The sequence below is a fragment of the Anopheles arabiensis genome, chromosome X (assembly GCF_016920715.1).
Source record: "Anopheles arabiensis isolate DONGOLA chromosome X, AaraD3, whole genome shotgun sequence".
NCBI classification, from domain to species: domain Eukaryota; kingdom Metazoa; phylum Arthropoda; class Insecta; order Diptera; family Culicidae; genus Anopheles; species Anopheles arabiensis.
Window position 1 is genome coordinate 10178826 of NC_053519.1, and position 12210 is coordinate 10191035.

The 12210-nt window shown below is 46.6% G+C and overlaps 1 protein-coding gene across 1 annotated transcript in view; it reads right to left on the reverse strand.

The window, feature by feature from the left end:
• LOC120905568 (microtubule-associated protein futsch-like) overlaps nt 1-10670 on the reverse strand; it is a 47660-nt gene extending 36990 nt beyond the window's left edge. Inside the window, exons 1-2 of the mRNA XM_040316490.1 lie at nt 10010-10670; nt 9505-9803 (exon numbers count right to left, since the gene is read on the reverse strand). Coding sequence (XP_040172424.1) covers nt 9505-9564 — 60 coding nt within the window. The 5' untranslated portion in view covers nt 9565-9803; nt 10010-10670. The remainder of the gene's footprint in view (nt 1-9504; nt 9804-10009) is intronic.
• Nucleotides 10671-12210: the final 1540 nt, after the last annotated feature.

A 12210-nucleotide genomic window follows, 5' to 3' on the forward strand; every position in this document is an offset into this window, starting at 1 on the left:
TGCTTGGCGAAACGTTCTACTCGGATATTCGGGCCTATGCAGGCGTTCGAGACTTAATTCATTACCACGAAGTCGGATAGTCAATCCTTGCTACGGGGTGAATTGATAACTTGTACCTTAGGAAACAGTTCTTCAATAACCGTCGTACTCGTAAAGACAACAAACAGGCTTTTTAAATAATTGTTTCTGTTTCCAAATGCTCATCTCATTGTCATGTAGAAACAATGTTAGTTATGGGAAATTAAACATCGAGTTGGACCATAATATCGACCATAGCCCGCCAATCCATATCACGATATCGAACGATGACTGAGGACGACTGTATGAAATGGTATACATAAAAATGTTCAATAATTTGTATACGAATAGGCTCTTACCATAATCCCATCAACACCAGGCAACACTTCGAGGGCTACATTTGGCCTGCGAGCCCGACTGCTGGTTGCTTAAGACGATTCCCAAATAGCCAGCTCGAGCTCTATAGCTGATTTGAGGCTGTTTAACCAAAAATCGCTCCGATATCATGTCATTTTAGCACGCTAAAGATCGCTGCACGAATTCGCCTTTTGCAGCGATCTTCAGATTACCTTGTACCGATGTCATGCACTTAAAAGCTATAAAGTTCCAACAAGTTCGGGACACCTTCTTAAAAAAAAGCCTTCAAGATCCATCGTGAACCATACACATCAGGCTAAACAGCTGCAAGGTACCAGAGAGTACGGCGTGCTTGTTAAAAAGCTCCATAGTTCCGCAAAATACCGCTTCATCTCTGAATTACTTAATCACCACAAAGTATGACATCGGAACGACTTGTCGTTTAATAGCCTCAAATCAGCTATAGAGTTCGAGCTGGCTCTTTGGGTTGGTTTGGATCTCAATTTCATCGAAAGGTCTCATTCCTCCTTTTTTCATTTCGGGGACGAGTTTTGTATCATAAAACAAATCGATACCGTTAAACAACTAGGTGCAATCCGAAAAGAAGCCTAATTTTTTTCTTAAATGCCAAGGTTTCCTTTTGAATTAAACAATAAAATGTGCGAGATTAGTAAGATTCATACTAATATTTAGATTAATATCAATATTTTTCAAACGTATTTTCCTTATTGCAGTTTAATTTGAGGGTGATATCGAAATAAAAAATAAAAAAACAACAAACAGTGTCGCCCCAGCAAATGGAACCACCTGCCCAGTGTCATTGACGTGACCTTCGCAACTCCGTCGCTAGTACTGCATGACACCTGGGAGGTACTAGATTTCGCCAGATCCGACCACCAGCTGATCCGGTTCGAGACCAACAGCCCTGCACTGGCCGCAAGGAGAGTTCAGCTTTCCCAGCGGAATCGGTCGCAGCAACGGTCTCCCCGCCGTGATCCACCAATCAACCGGCAGCACACTCCATGTGCCGGTAGGAGGTGGAAAACTAAACAATTCAGCGAAAATTCTTTCCTCCTAGCACTCACAGACGTGAACTTCGCCGAGCAAGCTGTGACTGATGCGGATATAGTCGAGATGATGACGAGGGCATGATATAGCCCACCAGATGGCAACAAGGAAGGCACCAGGACTAGATGGAATTCCCAACGCCGCGGTGAAGGCGACCTTGGGCCCGACCCTATGGAACGTGATGTACGACGGAGTCCTTGGCGTTGAGCTACCACCTGGGGCAGAACTTATCGGCTATGCCGATGACCTCGTTTTGCTGGCTCCAGGTAAAACGCCGGCAGCAGCAGCAGCTGAGGAAGCTGTGTCAGCGGTAGACCGGTGGCTGTGCGAGCATCACTTGGAGCTCGCACATGCGAGAACGGAGATGACGGTGATCTCTAGTCTGCAGCAGCCTCCGGAGGACATCACCATCACCGTAGGAGGTACAGTGGTGCCGTTCTCGCGTGCCCTCAAATACCTCGGTGTACGCTTACACTACAACCTGTCGTGGGTTCCTCATGTGAAGGCGGTTATTCAGAAGGCAACGCAGATAGTACCGGCGGTCACACGATTGATGCCGAACCACCGAGGACCAAAGACGTCACGATGCCGCTTGCTTGCAGCGGTCGCCGTCTCGACAATGCGATACGCTGCACCCGTCTGGCACGGAGCCTTGACTAACCGAGAGTGCCGCAGTCTGCTAAAGCGCGTGCAGCGAAAGGCAGCGATCCGCGTGGCTCGAACTTTCCGGACGGTAAGGTATGAGACCGCCGTGCTGCTCGCGGGACTGGTGCCAATCTGCAGAGCCGTAGCGGAGGATACCCGAGTTCACAGCAGACGCGGGACCGGTGTAAGTAGCAGCGAGCTCCGGAAAGAGGAGCGACAGCGGACTATTGAAGAGTGGCAGACGACTTGGGACGCCGCAGCAGACAACGCCAGCAGATATGTCAGGTGGGCACACCGCGTAATTCCGGACGTGGGAGCCTGGCAGTTGCGGAATCACGGAGAGGTGACGCGTTTCATTTGTCTCAGGTGTTGTCAGGACACGGATTTTTCCGCGAATACCTGAACAAAATGAGATTCACCTCGTCTCCGGCCTGCCCTCGTTGCCCTGGTGTAGTCGAGGGAGTAGAACATGTAATGTTTGAATGCCCTCGCTTTGCTGAGGTGAGGAGTGAGCTGTTGGATGGAGTTTTGCCAGAAACGTTGGAGGCGCACATGCTTCAATCACCCACCAACTGGAGCAACGTGTGCGAGGCCGCCAAGCGCATCACCTCAGAACTCCAACGCTGCTGGGACGAGGAACGCGCCATTCTCGCCGCACAGGCCATGCTGGAGGAACCCGCCAATCGGCTCGACCCCGAAGCAGTCCGGCGTGCCCGGAATGACCTTCGAAATGTGGCGAGAAGGACGCAGACGGTGCGTCAAAGGGAGGAGCGGCGTGGCGAACGGCCATCTGCGCCTTCATCGTCATCACGAACGTCGGAGCGCCGGGCGAATATCCACGCTCGGATGGCAAGACTTCGGCAGCGACACCGCCAGCATCAACAGAATGAGCGACGAGGAGTTGAAGAAGGTGATATAGACAGAGGGGAGTCTGTCTATCCTGAGCTGGCCAGCTCTTCCTACAACTGGCAAGGCGGTTTGACCTCGGCAGAGGAGGCGGAGGCAGTGGAGGCGGACGTGGCCTCCCGCTAGTCAACCAAAAAATCACACGGAAGCACGCGAAGGAATGCCAAAATTGGTGCGAAATTGCCCCACACAAGGGCAGAGAGTGCAAATTACCAGCGAGACCACGGAGGATTAAGGATGCGCTCCTAAGAGCTAATACATCCCCGCCCCCTAGACCCCTCGCGGGGCACAGGGGAAGGGGCAGGAAGAGGGTTGGGGAATATGTAAATATTGTAACTTTACTGAAATAAACTAACCCGATTGTTAAAAAAAGCATACCTGTAGGGTTTAATAAATCAATGGAATATCATATAAACTTGAACTTTGAGCTTTGATAGGATAATTAGTAGATAAGAACACTCTTTTGTATTGTTTTTTTAATTGTCGTAAAACAATTTAACAGATATCTTGAATGATGTATTCGACAGAAACTAAGCAATGAAACACTCCAACATAAAAATTTGTTTCGATTTTCAAAATAAAAACGTAAAACAATATTTTAGGTGAAAATAAGGAATGATAACGGAAATTATTTCAAACTACTTGTTGTAGCAGGATTCAGTTAAAGAGTTAAAATAAAAAAGTAAGACAAAAAGAATACATAAATTAAATGTTTCTGTTGTACATGTGTTTTAATTTAACGTAATTTTACATACAAAACAATCAACAAAACTCCCTTAGCTTCAAAGCGAGCATCCACGGTTGCCGAACCCTGCCCTACACGCATTGCATGGGTGCCCGCTCTGCTTTAAGGGTCCCTGTGTTGAGTGTTCCTGCGGTATAGGGTTGGTTGCGGCCACCGACGGTTGAGTTCTGACGATGCGGTGGGCGACCACCCGGCCTGTCCGGGGCTCAACAGCCACCCCTAGCTCCCCGTGTGCGTGTGTGTGTGTGTGTGTGTGTGTGCACACGTAGCGGAGCTTTGGCTCGATTAAAAAGCAACAGAGTGTTGAACGTTGCCGCGTAATTAATATGGAGAAGGATGGCAATTGAAGTGAACGAAACCGGGGGAGAAAAATAAGGCAAAAAACACCAACAACGCCTCCACTCCCGGAGTCACAACCGATACCCGTCATCGACTGGCTGGTCGCTCCCACACACACGGTGCGGCACAAACCCTGCGACAACAAAAAAAACCCGCTCGCTCGATCATCTGACCATAAATGCAACCGAACGGTTTTGATTGGTTTGTCTTGTAGTTTTCGGACCACCAGCCCGCCCCATTCGCCCTTCAGCCAACCCGCTCGAGCACCCCTCGCGTGCAGATCAGCAATTTTGCGCTTTCTTTCCCTAACCACTGGCCCCCGTTTGATCCCATTTATACACTCCAGTTTTGGCAATCTTACTGGAACGACATTAGAGGTTAGATCGCGGTCTACTAGCCTGATCATTGATAACACATCATGTGTATCGTATCGTTGCAAAAAGAATGTTCTCTTACTGCTCTCCATGCAACTGCTGGACTCGAAATATGCCGTACCTGCAGCAACAACAACAGCATATTGCAGGTTTCACTCTCTTTTCTTTATGGATGCTATTACACGTTCCCCGTCCCCTGTCCAGTCCAGAAGTATGTAAACTGGTTTTATGTTGTGTTATCGTTGCAAGAAAAGAAACAAAAAAAAAAGCTAACAGCCGACCGGGCCAAGAGCACATATTAGCCGACGTCGAGACAAGGGAAAGAATTTCTTGCCTTATGCTTTCTGGTTCCGTTTTATCGGTAATCCTCACTATTTCTGCTCTTGCTCCCTTCGCTGCGTTGCGCTCCGATTCCGCTCCGAAGTGCACAACAGCCAGCAGCGGGCTTTGGGGCACATATTTTGGAATTAACTCTGTGCCAGCGGGAAACACGACCATATTACACGGGCACGGGCATCGAGCAGACAGTTTTCGATAATCCTGCGTGGTTGGAGCATGAATCATCGCATGGTGATGATCGTCTGCCTAAGCAAAGAAAGCTTTAAGGGAACATTAATTTCCTCGCTCTCTGGTATTCGTAATCAGGTTACAGTTATAATCCATTTCGAGGCCCTTTTTAACGTTCTGTTCATTTGGTGGCAAGAACAAGCTCCAGGCGCTGCTCCTTGCCCACACCAGGGACAGCTGTGGTGCAACCCTGTAAACAGGAAGTCTAAACTTTCCGAAACCAGCAACAAAAAGTAAACCCCCGCAGAACGAGAAAGTGCGGCATGGCATGTACTAGAGCTCAGACATTGTTTGCAGCTTTCTTGTTTGATGTCGTCAGTGCGCTACCGGCATTGCCAAGCGGCGACCATGTGTGTGCCAATGCGTAGGCACGTGTGCTGCAACCTGCAGTCCACAACAACAACAACAACAACAGAAAAAACAAACACACACAGAAACGCCGTATGACGCCATGCAGTTGAAAATAAACGTAACACTGCAACACAATAGTAGAGCACAGGTACAAGTTGCAGACGCTCGCCAGCCAGCCAGCCAGCCGGCTGGGCACCTCCCCGCCCGGAACTGGAAGGATGAAGTCATCCGCCGCTCGCCGTAGGCCGGGGGGGGAGTTCCGAAGGGTGCCAAGATACGCCACGCCGGTGAGAGTCCGGATCTCGGGTGTAGGCGTAGGCAGGATCCCAAGATGGCGAGTTGGATTATTCATCGGTGACATCTATTAGCATTTTTTGTGCGGTGCCCCCGCGCCCCCAATAGTAGCAAAAACGGGTGGGGAAAGGCAAGTAATATATCATTTCTATAATTACGTTACCGTTGGGTCGTATTAAATAAATAGCCCGTCCACTTTAGAGCGGACACACGAAAGACATCAACATTTGGGCAAACGATGAACCCCGCTCGAGAAGTTTCGCCTGCCTATTTGTCTATCAAACACATTTATCACTGCATAATGTCGAGCAGTACAACACACCACTCACGACCGTGCGGCCTTATATTGCTCCTCCTACCTACCCATCGCGTCATCGGGAGTCACATGCCGCCAGCCAAAATGGAACCAGTCCACCTCCGAAACGAAACTGCGTTTAACTCCAGCTAGCGGGAGGAGAACAAATCCATTTTTTTGTTTCGTCCATTTTGAGTGGGCTGTTAATACCAAAACACAAACATTCAATTCAAGTCCAAATCCCGCTCCACGGAAGTCTAGGATGGCATGATTTGGGAGCCAATCCAGTTGGCAAACTCTTCCGAAAACGATCTTTCACCGATCGTAGGTTCTTGGTCGTAGGATCGATGCTTTTGCTCGTAAATGTTTCAACGCGCGGTGGTTATAAAATACAACTATCAATTAAGGGCAGGCAATTGAAACGGGTCGTGGGGGGGAAAGAGAGAAAGAGAGCGAAAACAAGGGGTGATTCACTGATTTGTTTGTACAGTTTTGATGGCCAATGCCAAACGCACTGACACAGAGCATCACAGCCCAACTGCTATCGACTCGCACATGCATCTATAATGAGTGCTGTTTATTTTTCATTTCGGCCTTTTTTTTTGTTCGCCTTGCTGTCATCGATTAACGCAATATATGGTACTGTCTCGATCGCAAAGTTTGACCTTCGACATTTCCCGCACCACCCCCCCCCCCTCCTCCCCTGCTTTTTTTGCGCTCCGTCCCCTCGCAGCATGCAAACATCCTTTTGTATGTCGCATTAATTGACTGGAAGGTTAACTTCGTGTCCCTAAAAGGAAATGCTACTGCCCCGACAGAGCTTCCTACGGGCCTCACGGCCGTCTCGTTTTGCGATCGAAAGGCACCCAGTTTTCAGTTGTTGTCGCTTCTGTTCAAATGCTAAAAAACTACAACATCCAAGAGAAAGAGAGCAAGATATGTTACGGTTACCCCAGTCCTCTTGATGCGGCGAGCTGTGTGATCTGTTTCCGGAGCAGCGAAGATCCCCCTTTTTGATTTTTGGTGCTCTTTATCGTCGCAGAATCTTATACAACGAATATAAAAAGAATTTTGCCTTTATATATTTTTGTTTTCATCCCTTTTTAATCTATGCTTCTGTACCGCACGACTATCTGTATCCGATCGATGCAAGGCGCAACCTTGATCGGTCTGGCGTTACAGTTTCCGCGCGCGACGCATCATGCCTTGTGCCCGCGTCGTAAAGCGGATGGGATGGATGAGGGATGGGGGCGTTAGCTGGGCGCACTAGCCGGACCGCTTTGCAATTCCTTTGAACTGACGGTATGAGCTGACCGGGTCCGGGCCAGGCGGGGAAGCTGCCGCGAACGGCAACCGAAGGCAAGTGAGCTGCTGCTGCGGTGCCTGCTTGGACACGGCTTCGCTGTAGCATAATTTCTACCGCCTCGCGTGACCTCGCGTACGCCTTATTTGGTTGCTGTTGGTTTGCTTCTTTTTTTTCTGCTTGCGTTGCGTTTATCTCACGAATCGCTATTGTATGAAGTGCGACGCGCGAGGTAAAAGTCATTGAAATGATTTTTGCACGCTGCTTTTGTTGTTGTTTCTATGTGCATGTGTGTTATGGGGTTTCCTTCACCTACTCGTCTAACGAATTTAACAGAAGTGATAGAAGCTGTAAACAACAACGTTTATGGTGCATACACACTTTATTTCATATGCATGTCTGATCGTCTGCGTTCCATCTGTCTCTAGTAGTGATGGACATAAGAAGTTGATTCAGTAATATGAGTCAACCATTTTACTGGGTGAGTGAGTGAGTTAATTCTTCATTTATTCAAACTCAACTCTTTTGAAACTGTTCACTCTTAATAGAGGCTCTAGAAAAGAAAATCAATTCAACAAACAAGCGTAGAGCAGCTTTCAATTTTAAATAAAATCACTTACAGGAAACGTCAAAATAAATAACATAGTTCTTCAAGTATTTTGAGCTGAATCAAATATACGTACATTTTTGAACAAACGTGTAAAGGAAATTATGCTACTCCTTGAGCTACTTGTGTGTCATTAAGTACTACTTGTACAAGGAGAGATTATCCAACATCTCAGAGGAAGACAGAGGAGTAAAATGATTCAATTCCACAATTAAATGTAAAGGTGTCGAACGATGTAATACTCGTCAAGAGAGTAGAGTCAATTGTTGTAAGTTAAGTGAGTTATGTGTAAATAGAGCACTACAACAGTGATGGCAGACAGACAATAACTAAATATAAAAATGCTGGCAGAAAATAGAAGAAAAATTAAACGACTTTTGTAGCAAAAAGAGTACAAAGCGCCGCTGTCTCTCAACAACTAAGAGGACCGTATGTGATAAAAATAATACCACCTGTGTTTATGGATGTTAATTTGCATAAACTGCTGTTAATTCACATTTCTTACACAACTTAAACTGGGTCAGTTTTATAATCAGATTGCACTGAGGACGTTTCCTCTTTTTTCTCAGTCCTTCTCACTCTCTTCTTTCTCTTTCTATCTCTCTCTCCACTCTCTCAATCTCTCTATCTCTCTTATTTCTCTCTCTCTCCTCTCTCTCAATGTCTCTTTCTCTCTCTCTCTCTCAAAAGATGGAAATATATATACAAAAAAAGTTTGATATTATATTTGCTTTATATAATTAACTATCAATTTATAAAATTATGTGTATTGAATGCACTCAAGCTAAAATGCCTTAAATAATATAATTTATTTTATTTATAAAAAAATACAAAGTTTCAACTGATCTATATCGTATAACTTGATAATGAAAGAGCTAAAAAACTGATTCGAAATTTAACTCTTTTAAAAAAGTAAATACCTGTGAGTCACTTTTTTAAAAAGAGTCATTACGGGCATCACTAGTCTGGTGACAATTCTGCGCATGGAAAACAACCATTAGTCGGGTGGCGATTGTCGTGTTCAACCAACAGGTGTTATACAAACAATGATGCATGTTAACTAGGCTTGAGAAGGTCGTTTTATAGCCGTGAGCGTATCAGTTCATTCTTCTAAAAGAACTGAACCAAATTAGGGCGTTATTTCGTCATTTTGAATTGGCATTTTTCAATACACTCAGATTACCGGACCAACTCAAATTAATTCATATGTAAGAACTGAACAATCTAAACCGCTCTCGTTCATTATACCCATCACTAGTCTCATAATATATCTTGTTATTGATGTGTCGGTTTTACATCTAAATTCCTTATTTCAAACAGACTCTCACCGTTCGTAACAGAGTTTATTGAACAAATTCAATAAATAACATGCTCAGCACTATATAGTTTTTTTTGCATAGTTTTCTGACACAATAAATCCGAGAAGACAAACTGCCTAATCGTTTCTGTGTGAAATTATTACATAATTTCATTCAGAAAATATCATACATCAGGTGAAAAATTGTTCAAATTGCCGAATCTCAAAAAAGCAAACCCTGTAATTCGTTTAATAATTTTCAATTAATTGTTCAAAACAATTAAAACAAACAACTACATCCCTTTCCCATTCTCCCCCGCTTTGGCTGCAGTACATACCATTTTTCGCAACAGATCCTCATCGGTAATCGTCGACAGATCGGCGAACCGTGCCTCCATGGTGCTGGCCGGGCGGGCTATATCGCTCCGCGCGTACGGTCGTCAAACGATCGCAAAGCCAAAGCCGTCCGGTTGGGCCCGGGTGTTGCCCGATCAATTAGTCACGTTTGCACCGAAACCGCCTCCTGACAACGGGCGCCAGCCGTTGGGTGACTGCCGTTGATTGTTGATCGTTTATCGATTGATCGTCGTTGTCGTTCGTCGTCGTCGTCGGCTGCGCGGGCAGTAAATCTTACGCTCTGTAAAAAGCAGGCAGGTTAGAAGCTCGGCATGAGTGATTAAGATCTCGGTGGCGTTAAAATTACAAATTAATAATAACGACACGTTTGAGTTGGCGGAGCATTGGCGACTTTTCTTTTGAATGTTTTTTTTTTTTTTTAAGAAATATCGCATTCTCGATTATACACCAACAACTGGAAATGTCATAAAAAAATGCTATAATCACCTTCGTAGCGTTGTGAAATATTAACAATAAATGCAGCGAGTTTTACAGACAAAATTATTATTTTTTACACAAAATAATTAAAATCACTGAAGTTCAAATAAACAGCCGAAGAAGCTTACTTGTGTACTAAGCCACCGCGGAAATTCACGAAACACTTGTCCACTCAATGGGTAAAACTTTTGCCTGGTCACTTAAATTTACAAGCAGCTGGAGCATAAATATAAAACACACCAATGCACAGCATTAACTAAACTAGCACACCACTAACAGATTTAGTTCGAATGAGTTCGAAACAAAACCAACAACCTTTGCCAGCATTCACTTCAATTAACTAAATAAATAAACACTTGACGGGAAAATTGTGTTGTTCCCTCGGTACACTCAAAAACAATACCAAAATAGCTTTCCTCGACTTCACGCTAGTCCAAAACAGTACGTTTGCTCACTGATTCTGCCTACTTCCGTGCCGTAACACTGTTGGGAAGGATGACTGATGCGATTGCTTCGGGGGCTCTTCTTCAGACGCATCCGACGCAAACGAAAGCGAAAGTGGATTGCTGCTGCTGCTGCTGCTGCTGCTCGTGGCTCATCGTCCGTCGGATAAGGCTGCGCGTACGATACTGACCGGGTACGGTCGGTGCGATCGACGGACTAAAGCCTGCGCCCGTTCGCGCCGGAGCCTTCGCAGCGCCGCGGCCCGAAGCCTTCGGCGGCGGAACCAAGAGAGGTCGACCTCGGCGATGTGAGCTACCCAAAAAACAAAAAAAAAAAACAAAACGGACCCAACTATACACGGACGGTACAGCGGCGGACAAGGGCCAGATGGGATGGAAAAGAAGAAGTAAAAAGCGAATAACGACATGTTCGATTGGACCGAAAGATTACGGCGAAGAAGAAAGGTGGGGGAAGCAATGTTCGGTTGAAAGGGAAGCAAAGGAAACACAATTGGTTAAGGGTCGGAATGACCCCGACCAGGATGAGAAGTGCACCGGCCGTATCGGCGGGCAGCCAAGTGTCTGTGCTCCTGAAAAGTGCACCAGCATTGGCGCCTGGTCGTAATGATCGTTTTGAACGCGGCTCCTTTTTCAAATGTGAAATATGTGTGTATATATATATGTATGTGTGTATATTTTTTTATTCGGGTATTTGGGAAACATATAAATTTCAAACAACATTTAAATTTCCATTTTCACTTGCACATACTTGCATCTGGCAGAGATATCTTCAATCATTGCGCAAGGTCATTCCACGCGTCAACTTTTTTACACAAAAGGGGTGGACACCACCCTACTTGGGAATGCGTTCAACATCTCTGGAGCTGGATCTGGCCGTCCCGGATCTGGCAGGGAAGGTCCCGCACGGTGTAATATGTTTTCGCGACCGCAGCTTCAACCGCGAGCAGAACGGGCGAAGTCACCGTGTGCCGATTCGGCGACTGACGGTTTCCTTAATGGGATCGCAGCACAAGTGAGCAAAAAAAAAATTAAAGAAAATAAAAAGGGCACCATTCAAAAGCAACACCAAACTGGGAAGTACATCCAACCACACGCCATCTCCCTGCCACCCGTTTTTTTTACGAGCGATCGCAACGATGTGCAGTATGTGCGCAAGGCAGCGCGAGTACATTTCGCGCAAACAAAATGCATGCTGGAACACTTGGCTGGCTGACTGGCTAACAGGCAACGAAGAAGGGCAAGTCATGCGCACACACACACACACACACATTCGCACGCAGACAGACAGGGTGGATAATGTTCATCAGCGGCTTGATCAGGGGGCCGCTGGTGCCGGCTGGGCGCCACAGAATCACTCTGCGCGCTGCACGATGCCGCCAGAGGAGCGCAAGAAACATCTCAGAAGAAGGGCAGGGGAAGGGGCACCGCGGATGCGAGGTGTTTGCCAGAAGGTTTTCTTTCCCACCCGACCCACCCGATGCCATAACGCAGACATACGATACACCTTCGGCACATCCATATGGTGCCCGCGGTGGCCCTGTGTGTGTCTTCTAGAGTGGCTTGGGAAAGGGGAAGGGTCTACAGAAGGCCAGGAAGGACCTGTGAGCGAGGGTGTGTGAAAGCGAGAGCAAGCGAAAGGGTAGGAAGGAGCACGCAGCACACAAGAGAGCGCCACACACAGACACATCATCGCACGAGCTGAGCTGCAGCGGCAGCATCGGGCAGTAACGCCAATTTTGGAGCGAT